At 35.8% G+C, this 26,106-nt stretch overlaps 12 protein-coding genes across 12 annotated transcripts; 5 read left to right on the top strand and 7 right to left on the bottom strand.

Annotated features, from left to right (window-relative positions):
- Positions 1 to 142: 142 nt before the first annotated feature.
- On the bottom strand, positions 143 to 1,063 carry ARV1 (sterol homeostasis protein ARV1; the record flags this gene model as incomplete). Its single annotated transcript, XM_071053390.1, has 1 exon — positions 143 to 1,063. One exon carries the CDS (start codon positions 1,061 to 1,063, stop codon positions 143 to 145), a length of 921 nt encoding a protein of 306 aa, XP_070910798.1.
- A 348-nt stretch (positions 1,064 to 1,411) lies between these two features.
- GPN3 (putative signal sequence-binding GTPase GPN3) lies at positions 1,412 to 2,227 on the top strand (the record flags this gene model as incomplete). The annotated part of the gene is made up of 1 exon (XM_071053389.1): positions 1,412 to 2,227. One exon carries the CDS (start codon positions 1,412 to 1,414, stop codon positions 2,225 to 2,227), a length of 816 nt encoding a protein of 271 aa, XP_070910797.1.
- A 302-nt stretch (positions 2,228 to 2,529) lies between these two features.
- On the bottom strand, positions 2,530 to 4,179 carry CCT6 (chaperonin-containing T-complex subunit CCT6; the record flags this gene model as incomplete). Its single annotated transcript, XM_071053388.1, has 1 exon — positions 2,530 to 4,179. The coding sequence occupies one exon, from the start codon at positions 4,177 to 4,179 to the stop codon at positions 2,530 to 2,532; it is 1,650 nt and encodes a 549-aa protein (XP_070910796.1).
- A 632-nt stretch (positions 4,180 to 4,811) lies between these two features.
- Positions 4,812 to 5,951, bottom strand: MAP1 (methionine aminopeptidase MAP1; the record flags this gene model as incomplete). Its single annotated transcript, XM_071053387.1, has 1 exon — positions 4,812 to 5,951. The coding sequence occupies one exon, from the start codon at positions 5,949 to 5,951 to the stop codon at positions 4,812 to 4,814; it is 1,140 nt and encodes a 379-aa protein (XP_070910795.1).
- A 374-nt stretch (positions 5,952 to 6,325) lies between these two features.
- CDD1 (cytidine deaminase) lies at positions 6,326 to 6,769 on the bottom strand (the record flags this gene model as incomplete). Its single annotated transcript, XM_071053386.1, has 1 exon — positions 6,326 to 6,769. One exon carries the CDS (start codon positions 6,767 to 6,769, stop codon positions 6,326 to 6,328), a length of 444 nt encoding a protein of 147 aa, XP_070910794.1.
- Positions 6,770 to 7,353: 584 nt separating this feature from the next.
- NBP35 (Fe-S cluster-binding ATPase) lies at positions 7,354 to 8,334 on the top strand (the record flags this gene model as incomplete). The annotated part of the gene is made up of 1 exon (XM_071053385.1): positions 7,354 to 8,334. One exon carries the CDS (start codon positions 7,354 to 7,356, stop codon positions 8,332 to 8,334), a length of 981 nt encoding a protein of 326 aa, XP_070910793.1.
- A 323-nt stretch (positions 8,335 to 8,657) lies between these two features.
- On the bottom strand, positions 8,658 to 12,422 carry NUP145 (nucleocytoplasmic transporter NUP145; the record flags this gene model as incomplete). The annotated part of the gene is made up of 1 exon (XM_071053384.1): positions 8,658 to 12,422. The coding sequence occupies one exon, from the start codon at positions 12,420 to 12,422 to the stop codon at positions 8,658 to 8,660; it is 3,765 nt and encodes a 1,254-aa protein (XP_070910792.1).
- Positions 12,423 to 12,832: 410 nt separating this feature from the next.
- Positions 12,833 to 15,169, bottom strand: SPC105 (kinetochore-microtubule binding complex subunit SPC105; the record flags this gene model as incomplete). Its single annotated transcript, XM_071053383.1, has 1 exon — positions 12,833 to 15,169. One exon carries the CDS (start codon positions 15,167 to 15,169, stop codon positions 12,833 to 12,835), a length of 2,337 nt encoding a protein of 778 aa, XP_070910791.1.
- Positions 15,170 to 15,687: 518 nt separating this feature from the next.
- Positions 15,688 to 18,963, top strand: PAN2 (poly(A)-specific ribonuclease; the record flags this gene model as incomplete). The annotated part of the gene is made up of 1 exon (XM_071053382.1): positions 15,688 to 18,963. The coding sequence occupies one exon, from the start codon at positions 15,688 to 15,690 to the stop codon at positions 18,961 to 18,963; it is 3,276 nt and encodes a 1,091-aa protein (XP_070910790.1).
- A 478-nt stretch (positions 18,964 to 19,441) lies between these two features.
- On the top strand, positions 19,442 to 21,208 carry VPS45 (Vps45p; the record flags this gene model as incomplete). The annotated part of the gene is made up of 1 exon (XM_071053381.1): positions 19,442 to 21,208. The coding sequence occupies one exon, from the start codon at positions 19,442 to 19,444 to the stop codon at positions 21,206 to 21,208; it is 1,767 nt and encodes a 588-aa protein (XP_070910789.1).
- An 852-nt stretch (positions 21,209 to 22,060) lies between these two features.
- Positions 22,061 to 24,079, top strand: RNJ42_03216 (putative hydrolase; the record flags this gene model as incomplete). The annotated part of the gene is made up of 1 exon (XM_071053380.1): positions 22,061 to 24,079. The coding sequence occupies one exon, from the start codon at positions 22,061 to 22,063 to the stop codon at positions 24,077 to 24,079; it is 2,019 nt and encodes a 672-aa protein (XP_070910788.1).
- A 250-nt stretch (positions 24,080 to 24,329) lies between these two features.
- RNJ42_03215 (uncharacterized protein) lies at positions 24,330 to 25,826 on the bottom strand (the record flags this gene model as incomplete). The annotated part of the gene is made up of 1 exon (XM_071053379.1): positions 24,330 to 25,826. The coding sequence occupies one exon, from the start codon at positions 25,824 to 25,826 to the stop codon at positions 24,330 to 24,332; it is 1,497 nt and encodes a 498-aa protein (XP_070910787.1).
- Between the last annotated feature and the right edge of the window lie 280 nt (positions 25,827 to 26,106).

Raw genomic sequence — 26,106 nt, 5'->3', positions numbered from 1 at the left:
GTTGGTATAGATTATTAAGAGTTATTAGGCATTAAATTATAAAGGTTATATATTCAAAAGTTATTGCTCTCCTTAAAGTATTGTTAAAGACAAAGATAATAACAGTAAAAATTTGTTTGGCATTGAACATTAAATTATGTCATTATACGTTTCTTGAAAAAAAATTTATAGTACTCATGATGTCATTAATTAAGATTTTCCAACCGGTGATTTCACGGAGAACAGCAGTCTTTAGATCTGTATTAAGTTTAGCATTTAAAAATAGCACAGATAAAGTATGGAGTAGTAAATATCTAATGATGAAAACCACTATTAGAAGTTTCAGAATTTGACCGTATCGAAGATTCGTTATTATTTTGAGAGATTCTATCAAATATAAATTAGCCACCCATTTTATAATCGACATTGATACCAGGTTGTCATAAGGCCATATTAGCATCAAAATAGGGAAGATTTTCACACCATGGGACAGCAAAATGGTATATGAAATGATCTGTTTTGGATACTTAGTATTGTTACCCCAGTTTTGCCATTGACAAAATAGCAGTTCGGTAAGTGCATGTAAACATAGATTATCTACTAGACAGTAGACCAGAAAAAATAAATACTGTTGTATTGGATGCCAATTAATTACTCGCTGCATGATAATTTTATATGAGGTAGCATTGAATAAGTCAACATTATCTGTGTGAAATATTTGTTCTTGCTCTACCCATGTTATATATACTTCTAATGCCACAAACAACACCCACAAACGTAATATTGAGCTATATTTCTGAAACCACGAAATATTTAGCTCATATGGCTTGCCTGATCTTCTGCGTTTCAGCTTTAGAGCGTCCATATCAAATTTTGTAAGCGATACCTCCAGAGAATTATAAACCAAGTGCCTATACGCACCAGGCTTTAAGAGCAAAAGGTCAATGAATAAGAGAACATTATCAATTTCAATATATTTGTCCACTTCACAGTGACATTTCTTACATTCTGTTAATTGAACATATTTATTGGAATACTCCGTAAATAAACTGTCAGTAGGAGCAGTGCATTCAATACATATCATTCCCACACATAGGAATCACCCTGTTTAAATACGGATATAGAACAAAACAAATAGAAAGCACTGATGCACCAGGATAAAAATCAAAATATAGTTTGTGAACTACGAGTTAATTTGATAAATCAATTAAGTGTTAAAGCTCATCTCGGTTACCTTAAATTTTTTTTTTCATTTGAAAAAAAACTGAAGAAAAACTGAAAAACTGAAAAATTTCAATCAAAAAGTGGCGATGAGCTCATCGCAAGTAAATGTATGTATATAATAAATTATATAAGAAGGCATAGTAGATACTTTTAAAGGTATTACGACGATCATAACTGCAATATATTTTTAATATAAGCAAATTGAGTAATGTCTAGAGTTGGTGTTTTAGTTTTAGGGCCTGCAGGTGCAGGTAAGAGTACTTTTTGTAACTCTATTATTTCACACATGCAGACTATTGGAAGAAGGGCACATATTGTGAATTTGGATCCAGCTGCGGAGCCAAACAAATATGAGTTTACCATTGATATTAGAGATTTAATTTCACTGGAAGATGTTATGGAGGAGATGGATTTGGGTCCTAATGGTGCGCTGATATATTGTTTTGAATACCTTATGAAAAATCTTGATTGGCTCGATGAAGAAATTGGTGACTTCAATGACGAATATCTGATCTTTGATTGCCCAGGACAAATCGAACTGTATACTCATATACCCGTACTGCCCAACATTGTACGTCATCTACAGGGGCAGCTGAATTTCAGTTTATGTGCCACTTATCTTTTGGAGGCCCCATTTGTGATAGATACTTCAAAGTTTTTCAGTGGTGCACTGTCTGCTATGTCAGCTATGATATTATTGGAATTGCCTCATATTAATGTTTTAAGTAAGCTAGACATGATTAAAGATGAGTACGGAAGGAAAAAGCTTAAGAGATTCTTAAATCCAGATGCTATGCTTTTAGCAGATGAAGCTACCAAAACTTTGAATCCTAAATTCCATCATTTAAACGAATGTATAGCTAATTTAGTAGATGACTTTGGTATGGTTCAGTTTTTACCTTTAGAATCCAATAATCCTGAGAGTGTGGCTACAATTCTATCTTATATTGATGATGTCACCCAGTGGGCCGAAGCACAAGAACAAAAAGAACCTAACGATCAAATTGAAATAGAGGATATGTAATGTAAACATATATTATAAATTTATCAATAAATTCACTATATGCTGGGGCTTTAAAATAGTTTACTCAGGTGTCCAATTAATTATACTTATATCGTATCTTTTTGATATTTACTAGTATTTCAACATTTTTATACAATAATGTAAACAAGAAAACGAGGACATGTGAATAATAACTATAATGTACATATATGGTTTAGACATTCAAAAGAATTCAGAATAAATTACAATATTAGATTTTCTTATCTTTCTATAATATTATTTGTACTGGGTATATGCAATAAAAAAGGAAGTTAACGTTCCATTTAGTGAGGACCTTCCTTCAAGGTAGATCTTCCTGCTCTTAACAGTTCATCACATAACAGAAGATTACTAGCAATACCAGTAGCACCATTAATAGCATTTCTAATTACTCTGTAAGAATCCCATACACCTTCAATGGTAGGATCACAGGAATCACCAATATTTAGATCAACACCAACATATCTCTTCTCATCACTCTCCTTTGCATCCTCAAGTTCGTCATCACACATCGCCAAAACGTCAAGTGGATCATGACCAGAATTTTTAACCAAAGTCTTTGGGACCACTAAAAGAGCTTCACCAAATGCTTCAATACCAGTCTTAGTTTTACCCTTAGCACCAAGTTTGGAGAAGTTGCTAGTTTTTAGATGTTTTGAGGCGGAAATGAAATAAGCACCTGCACCTGGGACAACACTCTGATCCTTAATGACATTAGCGACCGCTCTTAAACCGTCTCTTACAGCATCCTTTGTTTGATTCAAAACATAATTTGTTGAACCCTTGATTAAAATTGTACAAGATTTTGGATCTTTATTTTCGGTCACATAAGTAAACTTCTCTTCACCAATTACCTCTTGGTATACTAAACCTGAGTAACCTAGGATAGATGGGCTTAGATCATCGACAGAATTCTGTGCTTCACCACCCGTTACAAGTTGTAATCTCTCCATATTACGTCTCTTAGCTCTTCTTAGTGCCAAAATGTTATGCTTGGCAAGGACGTCAAGAGACATAGGATCAATACCCTTCTGGTTGATAATTACAAAGCCTTGGTTGGAATCTAGGCCACAAACCTCATTCTTCAAATCGATGATTTTTTTTAATTTTTCATCCACAAACTTTCTTTCACTTGCAGCTAGCTTATCTCTTTGGTCGGCAGAACTATAGAAGAAACCAGAATTGACTTCTGTCTTTTCATATTCCAAAGAAACATTTAGGATCAATACATGAGCGTTTTCTACACGTATTGGCATATCAGGGTGTCTGGCACCATGATCTAGCACAAGACCTCTAACAAAAGTGGTATCCTTTGGTGACAGGTGTTGCATTTGCATAATTTCTACCATGTAGAGGTCAAGATTTTGGGATTCCTTACTAACAACACTTAGTACAGCATCGGTAACAATTGGGGTCAAAACCTCTGTTAATTCAGGGTTTACCTTTGTAGAAAGCGAGGATCTAGCAACCTGTAAAAGGAACTCTCTGTCGATTTCACCATTATCAATAACTTTATCAGTGATCCTGTATTCATCTAGGTACTCCAAAGCTTGTTTACGAGCAATCTCAAAACCATCAGTAATAATTCTTGGATGCACACCTTCTTGGATAAATCTATAAGCTTGCTTTAGCAGTTCACCAACCAAACACACAACAGTGGTAGTACCATCACCAGTAATTTCATCCTGAGCAGCTGCCGCACGAGCAATCATAACAGCAGTTGGAGATTGGATTTGCATTTCAGTTAATAGAACCTTACCATCCTTGGTCAACTTGATGTTCCCTGCACCATCAACCAACATCTTTAATGTACCCTTTGGACCCAAATTGGTCTCTAGAACAGACTGTAAACCCTCAGCTGAAGTAATGTTAACCTTCAACGCAGCATCTCTTCTTAATGATTCGGCCTTAGGATTTAGTAATTGCAACGACATTCTATAATTTCTTCTATGTTGGAATCTTCTAACTATATTCAAAATAGTAGAAAGGCAATTGAGACTGTTGATAATCAATAAAACGTTCTTTCTAACAAATTCACACCTAGTTCAGTAATAGTGGCAATAGGCCCATCTTCCTGAGATTACCAAAATTTTCAACTTTTTTTTTTTCAGCTACGGCTCAGATTTATTTACTGTATGACATGTGATAATATTTCGTAGTATATTATATTAAGCTGATATTAAATAAATGCTGATATTGATTAAAATATTATTATGAATGTCTAAAGTATTTATAAAGCAAACTACTATATACTGTTTCCAATTCATTGATGCTTTAGAAATATAAGTAAAAACTTAAAGTTCTTGAAAGAAACATAAATAAAAGAAGAAGAGATGAAAAATATATAAAATTATAAGACTAAAGAAGTCTATCAATGCACCATTAAAAACTTAAGTAATTATTTTATAAAGGTATTAATAAAAGAGAAAAAGAAATAAATGTATAATCTTATTACAACTGGGATTCGTGAAAAAAAAAAAAAAAAGATAAAAAAAAAAAAGATAAAAAAAGAAGGAAAATTACAAGACAGATGTATCATCACGTTTGAATAGCTGATTTAGGATTTTTATCTAATTCTTTGTCTTGGGCCACCTGGAGATTTTTTATTTCTAGCTGTCAGGATCTCGACACCATTTTCAGTCACAAGCAAAGTGTGTTCAAATTGAGCACTTATCTTACCATCCTGTGTAGTGGAAGTCCAGTCATCAGGCCATGTGATATCTTTGTAGACACCTTCGTTAATCATAGGTTCGATAGTGAAGACCATACCGGGTTTCATGACACCTGGAGTTCTGTTCTTGGCATAATGTGGGATATTTGGAGAGCAATGGAAGTACTCACCGACACCGTGGCCACAGTAAGTTCTCACCACTGAACATTTGTTTTCCTTAGCATGCTTTTCTATGTAGTCACCTAGTTCTTGGAACGTACAACCTGGTTTACATTGCTTGATAGCAGTCTTTAGACACTCTCTAGCGGTTTCCACGGTGTTGATGGCCTCCTTGGAGATATCTTCACCAACGTAATAAGTTTCGTTCAGGTCAGCGTGGAACCCTTGGTAGAACAAAGAGACATCCAAGTTGACGATATCACCTTCCTTCAATGGTCTTTGATCAGGGATACCGTGACAGATCACTTCGTTAACAGAGGTACAAACGGATTTGGGGAAATTGTAATAGTTCAATGGCGATGGGTAAGCACCTCTCTTGATGGTCTCCTCGTGCACAATGGCATCAATCTCATCAGTGGTGATACCAGGTCTCACGGCCGCAGCTGCGATATCAAGAATCTCTCTACCAAGCATACAAGCTTTTCTGATCTTTTTAATTTCATCCTTCTTGTATACAATAATCTTGTTCATTCTGTCATTTCTTTGCTCACTGATGGGCAACCCATTAGCAGCCCAATCAGGCTTAGGAATGTCCTCAGGAACAAATCTCTTTGGAGTCAATGGGTAGGCTGACTTCACCCCACCAGTATACTTGAACTTAGGAAATGGATCATATGGCTCCTTGTCAATACTACCGTCGGCGTTCTCCTTGAAATGAGTGGCCTTGTGCGACTTGTAATTATCCTTGAAACAAGACTCATTACAGAAATAAGCCTCGACACCAGCCTTCAAACAGATAGGACACTTCAACTCGGAGTCTGTCTCCTTACCACATTGCAAACCAGCACAATATCTCTTACTTTCAGTTTCAGTCATTATAGAGTCGTATGTCTATATTTCGGCCCTTCTTATTTAACTCTCAGATCACAGATCCCCTTTCAGAAGCCAAAACTCAGCTAATAGTATTGCTTATATACTTAACATCCTTTCCTAAATACCAACTATTTTTTCAATTTAAAGCAAAATTTAAAAAAAAAAAAAAAAAAAAAAAAATTTTTTTCAACACACCCATAGAAAAAAGAAAGAAATAAAGGAAAAGCCCTTAGAAAGATGCGTAGAAGTATGTCTACTTTTCTTTTTCTTTATTAAAATTAAATAGAAATATACCGATGGGGCATTAATGCCACATCTTCCTCTCTCTGTCACTCTCACTCTCGCTCTCTCCCCCCATGGTCATGCATTGTCTTAAGTTACAGGCTTTCCGGACCAAAACTGTTTGGTAATAGCTCTTCCATTGTTGATTGTATATGGTTGGTACCGTCACCGTTGAACATGAGGATCGGTATATCTGGTGACATTTTTGGGCTGATGAACTCTCTGATTACCTGTCTGCATAGCCCACATGGCGATATACACTCATCAGTGTCTCCCATAATCCCAAGCGCAATCCACTTGGTGGGGTCCCGCGTACCAGCCGTAGTCATGGCCTTCGTGATCGTGACTCGCTCAGCACAGATCGTACCCCCATAACTCGCATTCTCAACATTTGCACCCACAACACTGGTATACCGCCCACCTTCACTCACCAGGATACAACAACTAACCCGAAACTTAGAGTACGGACTGTACGACAGCGCCTTCCCGCCAAGACACCCATCCCGCACCAGCGCTACTTCCTCACTACTTAATCCCATCGCTTTGTACTGATATAATCGTCTCTTTCCAAAGTCCTCGAAATCGAATTGTGAAGTGGATTTTACCCTTTTACCCTTTTTTTTTTTTATTTAAACAATTCTATATCACGATACACGAATATGAAGTCATCGCAATATTATGTCTCAGTATATTATATTATGTATCAGTATATTATATTATATTATATATTCCTCTTCTATTACTGTTTTATATATTGTAATATGTTGTCAGTGTAACGTCATTGCAATCATCGTTATACTTGGCGTCGCAATGACAATTGTATTGTTATTGTATATGGTACTACCACTCTATTGCCACTTGGGTAGTTAGTCCCCGTTATTCGTAGATATTAAATAGGCTTTCCTGTTAACGTATCAACTAAAGCACTTACTATGAAGTGTGTTTGGTACTGTTTTGGACTTTTTTTTTTTTCTTTCTTTTTTTTTGTCATTACTAAGCTCATCGTGATCAGCTTAATCGGTGATTTAAGTTCTTGATTTCAAAGCTTATGTATGTTTATGTGGACATATGTATACTAAGTTCTTCAAAAAACACAATAACAAGAAGCAGTGAAACCGTATAAATGACTGAAGTATCGCGTAAAATGGATATACTGCCTCCAGAGTACGAGCTGGAGGCTCCTGAGCCTGAGCACTGTCCCGGACCTGAGTCTGAGCTGGCTGGTAAAGGTGATGCTTGTATGACATGTGAGAATAAGAGCATATGTGAGAGTCTGCCCAAGGGTCCTGACCCTGATATTCCGCTCATTACCGAGAACCTAAGTGGAATCAAGCACAAGATACTGGTGTTGTCTGGGAAAGGTGGTGTAGGTAAGTCTACTTTCACTACGATGTTGAGTTGGGCGTTGTCTGCAGATGAGGATTTGCAAGTTGGAGCTATGGACTTGGATATATGTGGGCCTTCGATGCCGCAGATGTTGGGATGTACTGATGAGGTGGTACATGAGTCAAACACTGGGTGGACACCCGTGTACGTGGCGGAGAACCTGGCCGCTATGTCTATCCAGTTTATGCTGCCGGAGGACGATTCTGCTGTGATATGGAGAGGTAATAAGAAGAATCTGTTAATCAAGAAGTTTTTGAAGGATGTGGCGTGGGATGAACTGGACTATTTGGTCGTCGATACGCCTCCTGGCACGTCTGATGAGCATATCTCGATAAACAAATATATGGCCGAATCTGGTATCGATGGAGCCCTTGTTGTAACGACACCTCAGGAAGTGGCGTTGCTTGATGTGAGGAAAGAGATTGACTTTTGTAAGAAGGCTGGGATAAAAGTATTAGGTCTCGTGGAGAATATGAGCGGTTTCGTGTGTCCAAACTGTAAAGGTGAGTCTCAAATTTTTAAACCTACTACTGGTGGTGGTGAAGCCCTGTGTAAAGAGCTAGGAATTAAATTTTTAGGATCTGTGCCGCTAGATCCTAGGATAGGAAAATGCTCTGATATGGGTGAGAGTTTCCTAGATACATATCCGGATAGTCCAGCAACTGAAGCTGTTCTGAATGTAGTCGAGGAGCTACGAGATGCTGTTGGGGATTATTAAAGGATGAATAATGATTATGCTTATTAAAGTTTGAAGCCTATAGTTAAGATCAGAGTCGAATCGAGATGTCAAGAAAGAATAATTAATATGAAATTCCTAATTATTCGAAATCCTAATATACATGATGATGAAGCCTAATCACAGTAGTACCAGCTCTATTCAATAAATTCGTTTCAACATTACGGTATTGACTTAGCATTTTTAATTAACACTACTTTAATAGATGTACAATGCAGAATCATTTAAATATCGTACGGACTGATATAGACAGTTATATCATATAGAGTTTGTAATTATATATATGCAGTTTTTCTTGTTATGATTTAATATTTTGATAAATGTTTTGTGGTGTATATCTTTTCTGATTGGCCCATTGGTAATTTAACGATTAGCGGACGTAGCTCCTTTATTTCTTCAGGATCTCTCGACAAAATTATATTCACAATGTCATTAGAGATAACAGTACAACATGCAGAAACATTAATTGATCCTTTATTTCTTTCATAAAATATTGGTAACTCTAACGCCAACGCCTTTAGATCAGATACATTAGTTGAGTTTCGATTTCTATAGTTGGCATACAGTTCGAAGAGATGCATATCAGACCCTTTTAATTCATTAATGGGAAATTGAGAAATGATTAAAGATAATTCAGCTAAGCTTTCCGGATTTCTTTTCAAAATAAACTGCGGAGAAACATAATTAATAAAAACCTTCTTTGCTTCATCATAGTTGTTAGCACATAGTAAATTGTTTAGCTGTTCGATATAGTTTTTGTTGTATTTAGCAAAAAGTGCCATAGCACGGTAAATTAGACTCTCTGGTAGGCACAACTTGGATAAGAAGTTTATAGGTTTCTTTGATGAAGTAAGGGCTTCAATATTTCTGAAAACCAAATCATCGATTTTTCTTTTCGATAGTCCATCATCATTAATATGAGAAGCGACGTATAAGGATTCTGGAATATGACCAGTTAATTCTAGATTTTCACTATAAGCCAAGCTTAGTTTATCTGAGAATTCGATATCAAAGCTGGTAGCATTGTTGTTAGACAGTATTTGCACACAATACCATAGATATTGAGAGCTTAAGAAGTTGGTTCTTATTTGAATGTCCTCCAAAAATGATTGAATTTGATTTCCTGAGCAGAACAATCTAAATATAATTGGAAAGATGGAATCCTCATCATCTGGGACCAATCCTAGTGTTTTGCTAACAAATTTTTCTAGTGAGTACTCATCGATTTCACCGTAATATAGTGAAACCCCAAGAGAAACTAACCAATCAAAATCCTTCATAATTTCAGTTAATGAAAAAGATCCGGTGAAAGGATTGCCACTTAGAAGTTTGTAGATATATGCCACATTGATATCAATGCTTCCGCCAGTGTTTGACCATTGGACTAGCTGCATGTCAGCCAGTTCTTTCAATCTAGGGTCATTCGAACCGAGCATTGAAATTAAGACACTTAAATGACCGTTTCCGGATTCTAAAGCAAGTTTGGCAGCTTGTGTAATATTATTAATTAGTAAGTACAGAAAAATTTTTTCCAATGGGTCTGATTTCTTGTTAATTTTATCATTTATTTTCTCTTGTGTCTCATTTATTATCCATTTAGCAATCTTTTCTTTTCTAGTATACTTCAAAATGATCTCTTTTGACTCATCAGCTGTGTCTAAGTATATAGGGTCAAATAAAATAGATGATAAACTCCACAGCTTAAATTCTCTATCATTACTCCCTAAAGTGTTCGCGATATCATTAAAGAAGATTTGTTTGCGGATAACTTTTGGATAGCTATTACTATGACGACTTTCAATAAAAGACGTACTAAGCTCATTCTCGAAGATTTTTTTATTAGTTAGAACAGAGATCAACTTATTGGTCTTTAGGTTGGACAATTTAACACCTGTATTGGAAGATTTATTCTTGATAACTAAACTGGATTTATTACCGAATCTTGCAAAGGTGTACATACTGTTCGTAAATCTTCGTTCCTTCGATATCGTGTTTTCAAGATTTCTTTCTTTCTCATAATGTTGGAAAAGGAGGTCTATTTCATTGCTGGTATTTTCTACACTATCAGCAAATATAGATCTTGTAGGTAACCCTGCAACTCTCAACTGGTCATCCCAATTATTAGCGGTTTCTAAAATTTGAGCGGCTTCTAACCCATCAAAATCTTCATCTTTTACTTCAGGTTCATAGGCTTTTTCGTCAATTAAGTCATCCACAAAAGCTAACGACTTTTCAACTTTTGAACGGTCATGGAATAACAATTCCTTTTCAGATTCTTCCTTTTCCTTTTTTTTTTCATCCAGATCATCTTCATCTATTTCGGCGTCATCTTCATTCACTAAGCCCCAAATGCTGAAGTGCTGTACCTTAAAAGTCCAGATTCCATTGAAAGGATTATATGATATAAACTCCATGTCACGAAGAGCTCTTAGCTTTTTAGAAAATAGCTGGAACTCTACTAATCTTGATGAATCGGTAATAGGTTTCTTGGTCTTCTTATCAACTGGGTACACGTGCTCTAAAGTTATAATAGCTGGAACATTCAAACCATAACCATTTGCAGGTTTTTGAGTTTCATCTGGATAAACTTCTACAGTCTTAGTTGATCTAAATATAACAACTTTATGGAATAATTCATATTCAAAATCCTTCGCAAAGTCCCTTAAGTCTACAGAATCGGCATAAGTTATGTAACCGTGATTTTTCCTACCAATAACGAAATTCGATACGGCTGCAAGTTGGTCATCGGTATACTCTCTTAACTGATCTGGAGATGGAGAACACCAATAGTCCTTCTGTTCATTAGATAATTTAGAGTCTGATTCATTATTCAGCTCTTCGCACTTCTTCTCCACATCTGTAACATCATTTTGTTGGTTTGTGAAGTTGTGTGGTTCGGTAATACTCGGTTTATGATTATTTTCTATCTCATTGGAGTATGCTTTCGTTATCGTGGAGCTTCCAGAAAGTAGTCTTAGTTTTTTTGCTGCACTTCTGCTGTTGTCGATTTTTAGTCTACGTAATTCAGTAAGATCTTCTTTTTGTTGAGAAAGAAGACCAATACCTTTAAGTTTGCCATTAGTGACAACCTGGTTTGAACCGTTCTGATAGTTATCACTGAAGCTGTTTTTGGATCTTAAATTTGTACTTTTTAAATTGCCAAACCAGGTCTGTGCATTAGATGGTGAAAATAAACCTTGTAGAGAGTTGTTCGATTGGGAGGAGTTAATTCTTGTACTTAGCTTGCTTATCAAGGAGGATTGATTTATAGGTGTTGCATTCGGGTTAGAAATGCTCATCGAAACTGACCTACCAGCATGAGCTTTGTCACTGGCATTATGTAACTCCTTCTTGGAAGAGGCCGTTATAGATTCAGGCATTGTTGTAATTGGGGTTGGGTTCATCGAAACATTGAATCCATAAGGATTACTAGAGGGAGGGTTCGATTGTGTATTTGTAGTGTTAGATCCAAACAGTCCAGATGCTTGAGGTTTCCCAAATAAACCCGTGGTGTTTGCCGTACCATTATTATTAAACAAACCCCCTGGTTGTGCAGTATTACTATTACCGAATAATGAAGTTTGTGGTTGATTCGTAGTTTGAGAGGACCCGAAAAGCCCAGTGGTGGGTTTAGAAGCCCCCAAACCTGTTGAACCTAGAGTGGAGGTATTAGCATTGGATCCGAAGAGACCAGTTGATGGTTTATTGCCAAACAACCCACCTGTACTAGTATTAGTATTTTGGGGTTGTGCTGAACTATTGCCAAAGAGCCCCGTTCCTCCTTGAGTGTTGTTTTGGTTAGTTGAACTTGAACCAAACAACCCTGATTGTCCTTGGGTATTGTTCCCAAATAGGTTGCTAGATTTGGCACCAAAAGTACTGTTGCTATTATTGCTAGAACTATTTCCAAATAAGCCTCCAGCTGGACTAGGAGTAGACACTCCTGGGTTAGAGTTCCCAAATAAAGGTGCTTTTTGGGGCATATTATTATTGTTTGATTGCATCGGCGTTGAAGTCGGCGTAGAGGCCGTGCCAAAATTGAAACCTGTACCTGAAGGTTTGTTAAACATCCCGAAATGAAAGCTGTTTTGAATCTTTTTTTATTATATGTTTCCAGGCTTTGTAGAGATAGTATTTTTTTTTTGTTAAATTGTCAACAACTCAGTACGTACGCTTTTGATCTCCTACGGTAAACAGATATAAAAACAATTCAACCACTCAATTGATAATCAATTAAAAAAAGAAACCAAATACTTAAAATCTGATACTTAACAATTATAAAGAGTTCTCCCCATCGAATCGATCGCATTATACCCTTCCAATATAATTTAATTAAGTTAATTGATATTTTTTCAAAAATTTCTGTTTTGGCTAAAAAAATCCTTCCTTTGTGTCTAGCGTTAGTCGTTGTTGATGATAAAATTACAATTATATACCTTCTATATTTTCCCATCTTAATATATTATTTAGAGCGTAATAACTAAATAGTTACTCTTTCTGGATCTGTAGACGTGGCTATTGGTGATGTGATGATAGTAGCTATCTTGAGCCAAGGGAAGATCCTGCTTCCTTTGTCTAGTAGAAGTTTGGAGACGCGTTCCTGAGGTACATTATTTTGGTATCGTACCTCTATGGGAACATTGTTACTGTCGTTCTCACATGCAGTTACAAAATCTGAGAGTTTGATTACGTAGGTGACTTTTTGGTGTGAGTATTGGTCCACTTCTGAGGCCTCGATGTATATATCCTCACCTTCTTTATTGGTTTTAATTTGGAATAGCAGTGATAAGTTAACTAAAGCATGATAAATGTGTCTCAACTTGGCTACCACATTGAATAGGATTGAGAGGATACTGGTCTTTGTGTCTACATAAACCATTAGTTGTTTACAGGTTAACCAGTATATTAACTCGAAGATTGGATTACCAACGCACTCCTGAGATAGTAAGAAACCCAATGATATATTATTTGCACTTGTTTGATCCATGTCGATATCAATTTTCATTCCACCGATGTTAACAAACTTTATTACAAGGATACTGTCCTGAAATGACTGAAAGGTAACACCAGTTAATTCTTGTAGTATATTGAAGTTAGCTTCAAGTGTTCTGAAAGACGATTTCAAAGGCAGTTTTTTATTAGTAACCTTATCTTGTTCTTGATTGAATTTTGCTAGTAATTCTGTTTGGTTGTTTATTTTTTTCTCCAGCTCCAGTTTGCGATTCTTTATTTCGCCAAATCTATTAATGTCCACGCTGTATTTCTTCAACTGAGTTTGAATTTTTGCAATCGTTAATTTATCTTCTAGTGTCGGACCAATTCGGTGGGTTACAGGAGATATCTCCTTGAGTATTCTGATTTCTCGTTGTAATGTTTCTTTTAATTCCATTATTTTAAATTTTGTTTCTTTTACTTTCTTCATTTCTTCCATGACAGAAGCATATTCTTCGTTTAGTACCTCAAGATTGTCTGTGAGAACCTCCTTAAACCCATCTAACTGACGGATTCTCCATTCGAACCATTCCTTCTGTGACTGAAGTCCACATACGCGCTGAACAATTGACAGCTCTTTTTCCAAGTTGCTGTGTTCCTCGTCGTTGTTATTATAAAATTTCAAAAACATGGATCCTTTCTTGGTAGTACCCTTCAAGTCGTTCTCTAACTCGTTTATACTTTTCGACTGTTTTATTCTTCCCATTAACTCATTTATAATGAAAGTTTTAATTTCTAATGTAGGTACTTCTATATTCAAGCTAGAGGTCAGCTGGTTATACCTCAAATGTGTTCTTGATACCTCATCGACCGACTTGAATTCAACGACATCTTCAACACTGCTCAATACAGATTTTGTATCAACTAGGAACTCTTTATTAACAAGTGATAGATAATTTTCCAGGCTTAGCTGCGTTTCCTCGTCAGACATACCAGTATTTTCGTCAGATGCCTCCTCTAAATCATGATAAGCATAATTGTCTGTATCCCTATCTATTATAGATTTGTTTTTGAGTACCTCGCTGATCCTGCTCATGGAGTTTTCCCCCAAGTCTCCGACCTTGGATATACTAGTGTTATCATATGATATTTTAATTGGAGACATTTTCTCGATACCCTCGATGTCTACATTTGTATCACCGATGTGCTGCTTCGGAGGAGTAGTAGGTGATGAGAGCTTTTCAATGGAGTTATCGTTGAGTTTTCGTTTTTTATTAGAGTAATCTTGAATCTTCGGTACAATTTGCGTGAACTCCATAGTGTCTTCCTGATCTTGTTGTTGCTTGATATTACTACCGAGTGGTGATATTGGGTCATCGAATTTCGGTAATACCTGCGTGAACTCCATTGCTTGTGACATTATCTTTTCAGGTATACTCAATTCAGCTGGGCCCTCGGGAGGACTCAACTCGGGTTTCTTCTGCGTACTATTGTGTTTGTTTAATTTCTCCTGTGACATAATAATGGCATGCGTGCCTGTAAGCTCCATGGACTCCTCGTTACCATTAATGACCTGCGGACCAGTAAACTCCATCATCTCATCTGCAGTTGAAGTGTAGTTATTCGAAATGCTATTGGCTTTTGGGTCGACTGTCTTCGGTGATATAAATATGGGCTCAGTCATGTCCATCGGACTTTCCTCCCGCATCGGCGGCGATACTTGAGTAGATGTCATCACTTCTTCACCTTTCTTCGCATTCTCCATTGAAACCATATCAAAACTATGCAAAGTAACATCTGGTAAGAAGGAAACCCTCCGAATATGCGTATCCTGCGTATCCTCGGGTCGTTCCTCTACCTCATCCCGTTTCAATATACTCTTCATTTTGCTACTCCTCCCCACCCCTTCTAATAAAGAATGCAGTAGTAAATGGGAGATATCAGTAGTTTATTAAATACCAATAACCTTTAAAAATATCAATATCCTTGGAAATATTAATATCCATTAAAAATATCAATATGCTTTAAAATTACATAACAAAAAAAATTTCGCGTTCATTTAAAAATACTCCTTTTGAAGGGAAGGGAAGGGACGAAACTGTCTTGCTATAACTTGCTTTACTTATTATTACAATCAAGACCCTAGGATCTCTAAGATTACAGTTAAATCCCAATATCGTTGTGAATTGGACGAAAAGGGAGCTATACCAAGAAGCAATAACACTCTTAAGGATACGGATTTATCCATCTTAATTAGCTATTAAAAAAACTGGTATAAAGTAGATGGAATATCGAAATATTAAGACAAAGAGGACTACACTAATAACAGAAGGATAAGGAAAAGAAATACAATAACCCTAAAGAGATACCAGAAAGAAAGAAGTAAAAAAAATAAGCTGAATTATGAATAATTGGCAGCATTCGTTCACTAATAAACATTTGGATGAGCATTTGAAGAAACCATTCTTTCAGTATGATGGCCAGACGAAAGAAGTAACGAAATTTATATTTGATGACTATGCAAATCTTATATGGAGTGGTGATAGTTATGGATGTGTATCAGCATATGACAGGAATTTCAATCCATATGTGAGACAGAGGTCTCATGTTGGAGGGTCTCCTGTAGCAGACATCATGAGTCATAACAGTGGTATACTATCTCTGAGTTCGGATTCGTTGCATTTACAGGATAGGACAGGCATTACGTTGTTGAATATGACCAGTATAGATGTGGCTTCCTTCAATGAGCTTAGGACGATGTGTTTTAAGTCAACGGATCAGCGAACTAAAGTGTTCTGTGCGGGAACAGATATCGGGTCAGGATTATCCTTGGTAGACCTACAAAGAGGAAGTTTGGAGTCGAATATACCGTATTTCTCAAAAGTTGATTTCATTAGGTCTAGTAAAAAACTCACAGCAATAGGGAAGCAGTCGGGGTCAATTGACCTTTTCGACCCTGGCACTAATCAGGTCATTAAGACTTTTGCGTCACACTCTGCAAATATTACCTCAATGGATATACGAGATTACACGTTGGTGACCACAGGCCAGTCAAATGGTTTCTATAATTCATTTTCTGATCCATTCGTTAATATATATGATCTACGAACTATGAGACAGTTACCACCGGTTTCATTCTCAAAAAACAGTACAATTGGTTCTGGTGGGGCGGATTTTGTTCAATTACATCCTGTTCTACCTACGATTATGGTAATTGGATCGGTATCTGGATCTTTTGACTTTGTGGACATGTCAAATCCTACTTTGCGGACACAATATGTTCACTCTACTCAAGGAATTAAGGGCCTGAGTTTATCTCCTAATGGGGACCATCTCGGTATCCTGGAAAATGATAATTTATTTAGTACATGGTCAAGGACAAATAGCTCTACGAATTTCACAAATACTCCAGAAATGTTAGAATACCCTACTTTTGTAAATGATGGACCATTAGAAAATAAGAGCGTAGATGACTACTCTTACCCATTGAGCAGTGTAGGTATCCCTTATTATCAGGAGAAATTACTTTCAGCATGGCCACCTGTAATATTCAAATCACCAGGTACAATTCAGAGAAAAATCGAAGTTCCTAAGGAAACTGTAGTCACTAAAAGGCAAAAAGGTAAAATGGTAGGGAGTTTAAAATTATATCCTTACAATGCTATGAAATATGGACACAAAGATACCACTCACCCATATATTTCTCTTAAAGATAAGAGATATCAGGCTTCATCTACTATAATCACCGATGACGCATTCAGAGTTACATCAAAGACATCAGAAATACCTCCTGCCTTTGTGAATCTTCCGCTTGCTATCACTAAGTTTGCAACAGACACTTTCGATTTTCCATCATTCAACAAAACTCCATACTGTGGTCTTGATAACGACGTAACGGATTCGTATACAAACTCTATAATTCAGCTATACAGATTTATTCCTGAAATAGCAAATTTTCTGGTAGGGACGCTTAAGGATGAACATTTTGATACGCCTTTATTGACCGACTTGGCACATCTCATTGATATGATTGAAAGAACTAATGATACTATCTGTAGATCTATTAACTTTCAAATGTCATTTAATGACAATGAAACTGCCAAGCAAATGGGAATAGTTGGTTCCAAGAAGAAAAGTATAATCGATGGTATCGAAAATTTAAATGTCTCCAATAGTGATATCAGTGAAGATTCTGATGTACAAAAGTTTAATAAATTTTTACTGGAGGAGCTGATACATCAGGAGAATAGTTCTATTGATCAAAATCACACATTAGAGCATTGTTATGGCTGCAACTTTTCTATTCTAACTAAAGGATGCTGCACTTATGGTCAGAACTCAAAAGATAAACGTATTAGCTCTATTGAAATCGGTACTAATAATGTACCGACAAAAAATAACAAACCATTATATGCTCAATCCATATTGCCTTACATAGAACACTCTCTAAAAATAGCCAAAACAATGAACAAAAAATGTGAACAATGTGGAATGGTGGAAAAACTTGATGAAGAAACCATAATAATTGAACTTCCTTCTATACTTTCATTACTACCAAAACTGGATGATAGTGCTTGGAATATTGCTCGGACTTCTAGGAATTGGTTAGCAAAAGAATTCTACGGTTCTATAATGAAAAATAAGCCAATAATAAGAGCAACCATCGATGAAATAAGGACTAATACTACTATTTACAAATATGAACTTCATGGATATGTGGCTCGTGTTCGTGATCTCGAGAGAGGTGATCATTATGTTACCTTTACCAGAATTTATGATAATGAATTAAAAAATTTTAAGTGGTACTTGTTCAATGATTATTTGGTTTGCGAAATTGACGAGTCAGTGGCTTTGGATATGAATGCGGATTGGAAGATTCCAGAGGTTATTATCTACGGTGATGTAGAGGAATTACGGAAACCATTTAGGTCTGTCTCAAATTATGATATCGATTACTCTATTCTTTATAGGGATTATTTTTCCGAAGGAATAAGACGTGGCGTTAAAAAAGATTATGAACTTTTGACTTTTGAAGAGGCCCCACAACCTGGTTCTTTGATAGCGATTGATGCGGAATTTGTTGTCTTAAATAACGAAAAATGTGATATCGACTGTAGAGGTATAAAAACTATTGTGGAGTCGAAGAAGGGCGCTCTAGCAAGAATATCTGTCATAAGAGGTGAAGGAGAGAAGTTTGGTGTTCCCTTTATTGATGACTACATCATAATTGAAAAGGAGATTGAAGACTACTTGACAAAATTCAGTGGTATACTTCCTGGTGATTTGAATCCTGCTAAAAGTGATAAAAATTTGGTACCTAGGTACGTAGCTTACCGGAAAATATGGTTGCTAATGCAGTTGGGATGTGTTTTTATTGGACATGGTCTACAAAATGATTTCAGACATATCAATATTCAAGTCCCAAAAGAACAGATAAGAGATACAGCTATTTACTTCTTGCAAGGAAAGAGGTACTTGTCGTTAAGATACCTTGCATATGTACTCTTGGATATCAATGTCCAAGAAGGGAACCATGATTCTATAGAAGATGCATATACAGCCCTTGTTCTTTATAGAAAGTACCAGGAATTGGTAAGAAGTGGAATGATGGAACAAGTCTTGAACAAATTATACGAAGAAGGTCGCACGACAAACTACAAGGTACCATTCAAATTATAGACATAAAAAAAAGGATGTCGTATTTTAAATCCATCATAGAAAAATAAATAGACATTCAACCGTTGCATTCATATATTTTAAAAACATATATTTTAATATCCTCAAATTTTTCTAAGAAGTGATGTATTTATATATTAACATTGTTGCTGTTTTGTAACTTTATAGAGACATTAGAATCCCCTACTAAACTGGAAAAATACTGATGTGTTTAGTGAGTAGCAGGAGTGAAATTGAATAATTGTATAACTAACATGGTTGATGTACAGATTTTATTGTAGTCATGTTGTGCCTTCGTAAAGACGTATTTTAATGAATCTCACCCCCGGGGAAAGGGTAATCTAAGTACTAGAATCCTTAACTGACACATGCACCTGTTTAAAATGAATATCAACTACCTATAGTAATACATTGATAGAACGGGATCATACTTTTATCAATACAGTAAAGCAAGAGAGATATTTCGCAATAGATACGTATTATGAATTTGTTTGACGTGGCACATGTGTATATCGATAGGATTCTAAATTCTAAATCAAAGGCTGGTGTTGGAGAAGTAAATGAGAGGAGTAGAATAAAAGCACTTCTGCTTGACAAAGATACTAAAAGCACTATATCGATGTGTTCTACTCAAAGTGAATTGCTGCATAATGAGATTTTTCTTATTGATACGATAGAAAACCAGCAAAGGGATATAGAAAGACATTTGAGGTGTTTAGTATATATCAATCCAACAGATGAGTCTATTGATTATTTGGTTAAAGAACTAAGGAATCCAAAATATGGTGACTATCACCTATTCTTCAGCAATATTGTTAGCAAAGCGCAATTGGAAAGATTAGCCGAGGCAGATGATATGGAAGCGGTTTCCAAAGTAGAAGAAATCTTTCAGGATTATTATATCCTTAACGAAGATCTTTTCTCGTTTGATATGTTTCCGGGGCAATTAACAATCAATAACTCTGGTGTGTGGGATGAATATAATTTGGCTACCTGTAAGGCTAGTCTTCTTTCTGTATTATTGTCACTTAAAATAAAGCCCGATATTAGATATGAGAGTAATAGTAAAATGTGTGCTAAACTTGCTAATGAAATTGCAAGCTCTATTGGTAAGAACGAAAAGGCCCTCTTTGATTTTCCAGCTATGGATGTACCCCCACTTCTCATTTTATTAGATAGAAAAAATGATCCGTTAACACCCTTATTGCAGCCTTGGACATATCAGTCAATGATCAATGAGTATATCGGGTTAAGGCGAAATGTTGTGGACTTGTCTAACATTCCAGATATTGATAAAGATTTGGAACATGTAACGTTATCATCCATGCAAGATAAATTTTTTTACGAGACCATGTATATGAACTTTGGTGAACTAGGAGACAAGGTGAAAAATTATGTGGATACCTACAAAATGAAAAGCCAAAGTAATAGCAAAATAAATACTATTGAAGACATAAAAAATTTTATTGAAAAGTATCCTGAGTTTAGGAAACTTTCAGGAAACGTGTCTAAACACATGACTATCGTGGGTGAGTTGGACAAGCAATTGAAAAGTCACAAAATTTGGGAGATTAGTGAAATCGAACAAAACATATCTGTTCATAAGGATAATAGTGAAGATTTTCAAAGTCTGATAGTCTTGTTAAGGGAGCCTTCCATTGATAAGTACTATAAGGTAAAGTTGGTGTGTATCTATATTACGAGACATTATGATATCCAGGACAAGATAAACACTTTAATAAGAGAGATGAGCAATATTATTGATCCACAAGAAGTTAACTTCCTACATAGATTCCACAAGTTAATAACCCAGGTCCATCAGTCGAGCAGTACTACTTCTATGAGTGAAAGCGAGGGTAAGAAGGATGACCTCCTTAGTGAGCTAGCGAAAAAATTCAATACGAAAATGGCCTCTAGGGGAATACTGAACACATCTCAAAACAAAGCAGAGAATAATGTTTACATGCAACACATACCTGAAATTTCCACTATGCTGGCGCATCTATCGAAAACAGGCCTGCCGAACGACAAATATACTAGCTTGAAGACCAACAGTGGCTACTCTAACAACAGCAAAGCTGCCAAGGATGTTGTCATCTTTGTTGTTGGCGGCGTAACATATGAAGAGGCTAGATTAGTTCACCAATTTAATGGAACAATGAAAGATAAGATACGAGTAGTCCTTGGTGGAACCAGTATTCTATCTACAAGGGATTATATTGAGGCAATGCTAACAAAATCTGCATAACGATTTGATAAATAAAGATATATTTGAATAAAAGATTATGTGTAATTAGTATTAAAAAAAAATTAGCTAGATCAAAAAAATAAAAAATAAACTGCCAAAAAATAATTTGTTTTTAATGTTTCTGTCATGAAATTAAGCCAGCGGGTAAAATTATTTTTATCATATTCACTTTGCGGTTGAAAAATAAAAAACTGATTAATTAACTAGATTATCAGATAAGAACCTAAATTATGTAAGAAAAAAAAAACAACCTTAAATATACTAATAAGCTTTAATATATTTTCCGCTAGTATAATACTCGCATACCTCAAAAACAAAACCAAAAACAAATTTAATAATTAGTATTACGTTAGCAGTAACAGGCACATTAATCTAATACATTTAAAAACCCTGTACAGGAGCAATATAAATTATATGTATGAAAATTTTGTATTTTGCACTGTATTACTCAGAAGATACAGTGCAAAATATTTAAATTAGCCGCCAAAAAATAACGTAAAAATTAGTAATCAGGGTAATGTGAAATCTAACAAAGAAAAGAAAAAAAAAAAAAAATTAACAAAAAAACCGTCCGCCTAAAGGATTCGAAGAGAATTATATTTTTTATGAATAAAAGTAGTGAAAATCACCAAACGAAAAGAATATTGTGAGAGATAACTCAGAGACAGGCGTAGCGGAAATAAAATTAGAGTCCGAGAGTGCTGATGTAACAGGAAAAGCAAACGGAACAAACAGTTATATATATAACAATACACCTGATGGGAGTTGTATTTATATGATTAAAGCTCTGTTTCTGCTTACTAATTTCATTTATTTAAATCCAGGGAAAATATCAAAAGCATAGAGGACAAGATGACTACTGATAAGGAGCCTAGGAAAGGTATATCTGCTGCTCTGACATATGGTAGCGGTAAGAATCCCGGGGATAAACATGCTGATATATTGCTTGTGCATGAGAAAAACAATCTGGGTATTGGGGCTATGAGTCGTTATGTGTTCCAGGTTGATAATCGTAAGTTAAGAGAAGAAGGTTGTGATTGCAGAGAGTTGTTCTTACGTATAAAGAATATGGAGAGTCCTTTACTTCGACCCGTATATTTAACCGGACCATACTCTTTCTATGTGGATATCAGGCCTTGTAATTATGATGAGGACAAGCAGTTCACTGGTGCTGAAGATATTGATTTCTGTAGTGATTTGAAACCTGATGAGAAATTCAAAGCCAGACTTTACTTGAACGCTAATTCTCGTCTCCAGACAGGTGATCCCAAGGATGAAATCTATTCGTGGACCATTGATATTATATCACAACTGGCAGTTGTTACATTCCCTATACTAAAATACAGTTTGAAGATTGGAACGTCGAAGAAATCGGTTAAAAAGACTAGGGGAAGAAAAGTTACACCTGTGATGGGCATACTCTTAAAGATGTGGGATGAAAAATCTTTATGGAATTTGCCTCCAAAATATATCGAGAAACCAGTCCATTTGGTTATTATCACACATGGTATTTTCTCTAATGTGGGATGCGATATGTTATTTATGAAGGATAAGATCGAGCAGACTGCTTTTGCAATAGATGAAGAATATAACCCCAATATAGTTATAAGAGGTTGTATGGAGAACATGGGAAAGTCAGCCCATGGTATTTATTACTTGGGTAAAAGAATTGCTAAATATGTGATGGATACAGTCGATGAATTAAACAAGGAATACAAAGTGGATAAAATATCTTTTATAGGTCATTCTCTAGGTGGACCGACCCAGGCTATGGCAGTACATTATATCTCTATGATGAGACCTGATTTTTTTAATCCTCAGACTGGTGTCAAACCAGTACATTTTATAGCATTAGCCAGTCCTTTCATTGGTGTTATAGGTGATTTTCCTCTATATTTGTCCGTTCCATTAGATATGGGCGCTTTAGGTTTGACAGGAAGAGATCTAAATCTTAAATACACCCCGCTAACTTCCAATGAGGGTTTATCAGGATTATCTCTTCAACAGGAGAGTACTAACTTACCTAGAAATATTCTAGAAATAATTCCTCAGCCTCCTGCACAACAAGTGTTTCAAATGTTCCAAAATAGAACAGTTTATGCAAACATTGTGCACGATGGTATCGTTCCTCTTCGTACAGCAGCCTTATTGTATCTAGATTGGCGTAGTTTAAATGAAGTGAAAGATATCAGGAAATCTGCTGGTGAGACCAATAGTAACAAAGTTTCTGAAGACACGCCGTCAGATGCTGAAAATTCTGGCAGTTCAAATGATAAAATGGGTGAAATTCCCGCGGAGAGCCCAAATCACAAGAATTTCTTACAATGGGCCTTACCACAGGTAATAGTACGAGGTCCTAAAATGAATAAGTTTAAAAGAGGACAGGTGATGGGTGGAAAAGGATCTGATTCTTCAGATACTGATACCGAGTCAACTGCAAGCAACCAAGAAGAGAAATTTAAGGGCCCTGCTGAGGCATCTACATTTATGTCCGCTTTGTCCACATTAACCGCGCCCGTTCCTAATCAACAATATATTAAAGATCCTTCAATTAGGAAGGATCGGATTGTGCATGACAGATTATACGAGCCCGAAGACTTACCCGAACCACACTATATAAAAAGATCCACGATGAAGAGGATTGTTTATCCAAATGAAAGTATTAATCGTATCCAAGAACGTATAGCTAGAGCCTGGCAGTTGAATATGTCATGGAGGAAGGTTCTAGTTGAAATCAAACCCGACTCTCACAATAATATTGTTGTACGAAGAAGGTTTGTTAATTTATATGGTAATGTAGCAATTGCTCATATGGTTAAAGAGCACTTTGGCCTAGAAGCCTGCAAAAAGCTCTCGAAACTGAGTTCTTAATTCATCAAGAGCTATTTGGCTCCAAATAGATAATCTCCGCTCCTATACTTATTTTTTTTTATACCAATTTGATTATTTTTTAGGATTTGATGTTTTTATATAATTATGGGTATCAATTTTAATTTAATATTATGTTATGAATAGTATCTAATTTCAAAATATATTGTTTCCCGGTATCTCAGTTACTGGGTTTCGAGCATAAGTGTAGGTACTCATTGTGCCCGCAATGTGAAGTGGTGACTATTATTTCCTAGTTGGTAAAGTCCCTACTATTTATGAACTCTGGGAGTAAACCGCTTACTCTCCATCTCCAACGTAATTTTTTTCTTGCCTCCATGAACCAATTGATAGCTTTAGAAGAAACATCAGTTCTATCTCCTTTTTCATTGAGTTTTAGTTGAGAATGCAGAGTTTCTATTAAGGTAGCGGAGAATGGCTCCTGGTTATATTGGTTATTTTTACTTTCGATGGGTGTATTGTTTGTTGACCTCAGGAAATCTATATCAGATGAAGCCATCATCGAATCCATAGTACATTCTCCAAATGTTGCCAAATCTTGTGAACCATCAGTTGACGATTCGAATTCACAATCCTCAAGTAACTTTGCGATCACCTCATATTTTTCAGTACAGCTACCGCAGACCAATTCCTTATAAACATTGTTTGACTGTATTATAGAACTAAATTCGTAAAGCACCTTTTCACACAGTACACACTTTTTCAGTGTATCATCAATGGTAGATTTCATTAGCGAAAGATATTCGTCCTTATCCTGTAGCTTTTCGGTATTCAAGACGAGAGAACTGATAGTACCTTTAATGTTTCCTCGTTCATCTATCAACTCATCTGGTATCCTCTCTAAATTAGAGCCACTACTTTCCTTACAAGCTAGATACCTTCTCTTTATAGGTATATGCTCTTCCTGACCTCCTCTTAGTTTATCTTTTAAACTGTGCACCGATACTTTAGGAGCAACTCCACGGTCACTGTTTCTTTGCAATTTCCTTTTCTTATGACTTTCATTTATGGATCTCTCACTATCTGATAAAATATAATCTTCAACAATAACAATTGGATGTTTGCCTTCACATTTTATCTCAGAAGGCACACGCCTTTCTTCATGATCATTATTATAATTATTGTATCTATAACTAACATACCTCATTTTTTGGTTATTATGAACAATAATTTCATTAGCGATGTCTCTATACATACGTTTATTTTGAGGGTAAAATGTATTACTAATATTTGAAACATCATTCGAACAGTCATTGTCGCTGTTATTGGTATCATTATCATATTCATTTCTATTGCTTGGTGGTGCTATGGGAAGGCTTGTAAAATGAGTATTATCAATAAGTTCCAATTTCGATGTCATCTTTTGTAAATTAGAGGAAAACTTTGGCGCCGCACCAATAAGTTGACCATTCCGCCTCCTGCCAGCAGGTACTGTTGTTCGATTTTCTCTAATGTCACCTATCCCATTGGAGGGTATATTTGGCTTTGAAGGAGTGCTATTACTCTCAAACACAAACTCTTTTTGTTCATATTTCCATTTTAATAAATCCTCACTATTTCCGTTGCCATCTTCTAAAACAGGTGTTTGAGTTCTTCCAAATGCGTTATGAGTAAAGGAAGAAGCCAAAGGTGTCATTTGAGAGTATTTCTGAATAGAAGAGGCATTAGGACTCATTAAAGAGTTACCATCGAGTGGTTCAAGTACCCGTAACCTGGTGGAGTCATCCATTCTCTTCTCCACTACCCTTTATGTATTTCTTCTATCTTAAAAGCTATCCTATATTTACGTCAACGTAAATGTGTCAAAAGAAAAATTAATATCTTCTATTTTCCATACACTTGTAAAATTTTAATATCACATAAAAATATACAATTACTAATTATAGTTTCATTAAGTATGATCCTCGAGAGTCAAAGGTCAATCAATTTCCTCTGTTTATCGATTTCCTAAATAGGAAAAATCTCAAAATTATGAAATAGAAAGGTACAAAAAAAAAAAATAAAAATAA

The sequence above is a fragment of the Nakaseomyces bracarensis genome (assembly GCF_045282275.1).
Source record: "Nakaseomyces bracarensis strain CBM3 chromosome Unknown Scaff11_0, whole genome shotgun sequence".
NCBI lineage: Eukaryota > Fungi > Ascomycota > Saccharomycetes > Saccharomycetales > Saccharomycetaceae > Nakaseomyces > Nakaseomyces bracarensis.
Note: the sequence above shows the minus strand (reverse complement) of the source record. Positions and strands in the feature narration are given on the sequence as shown.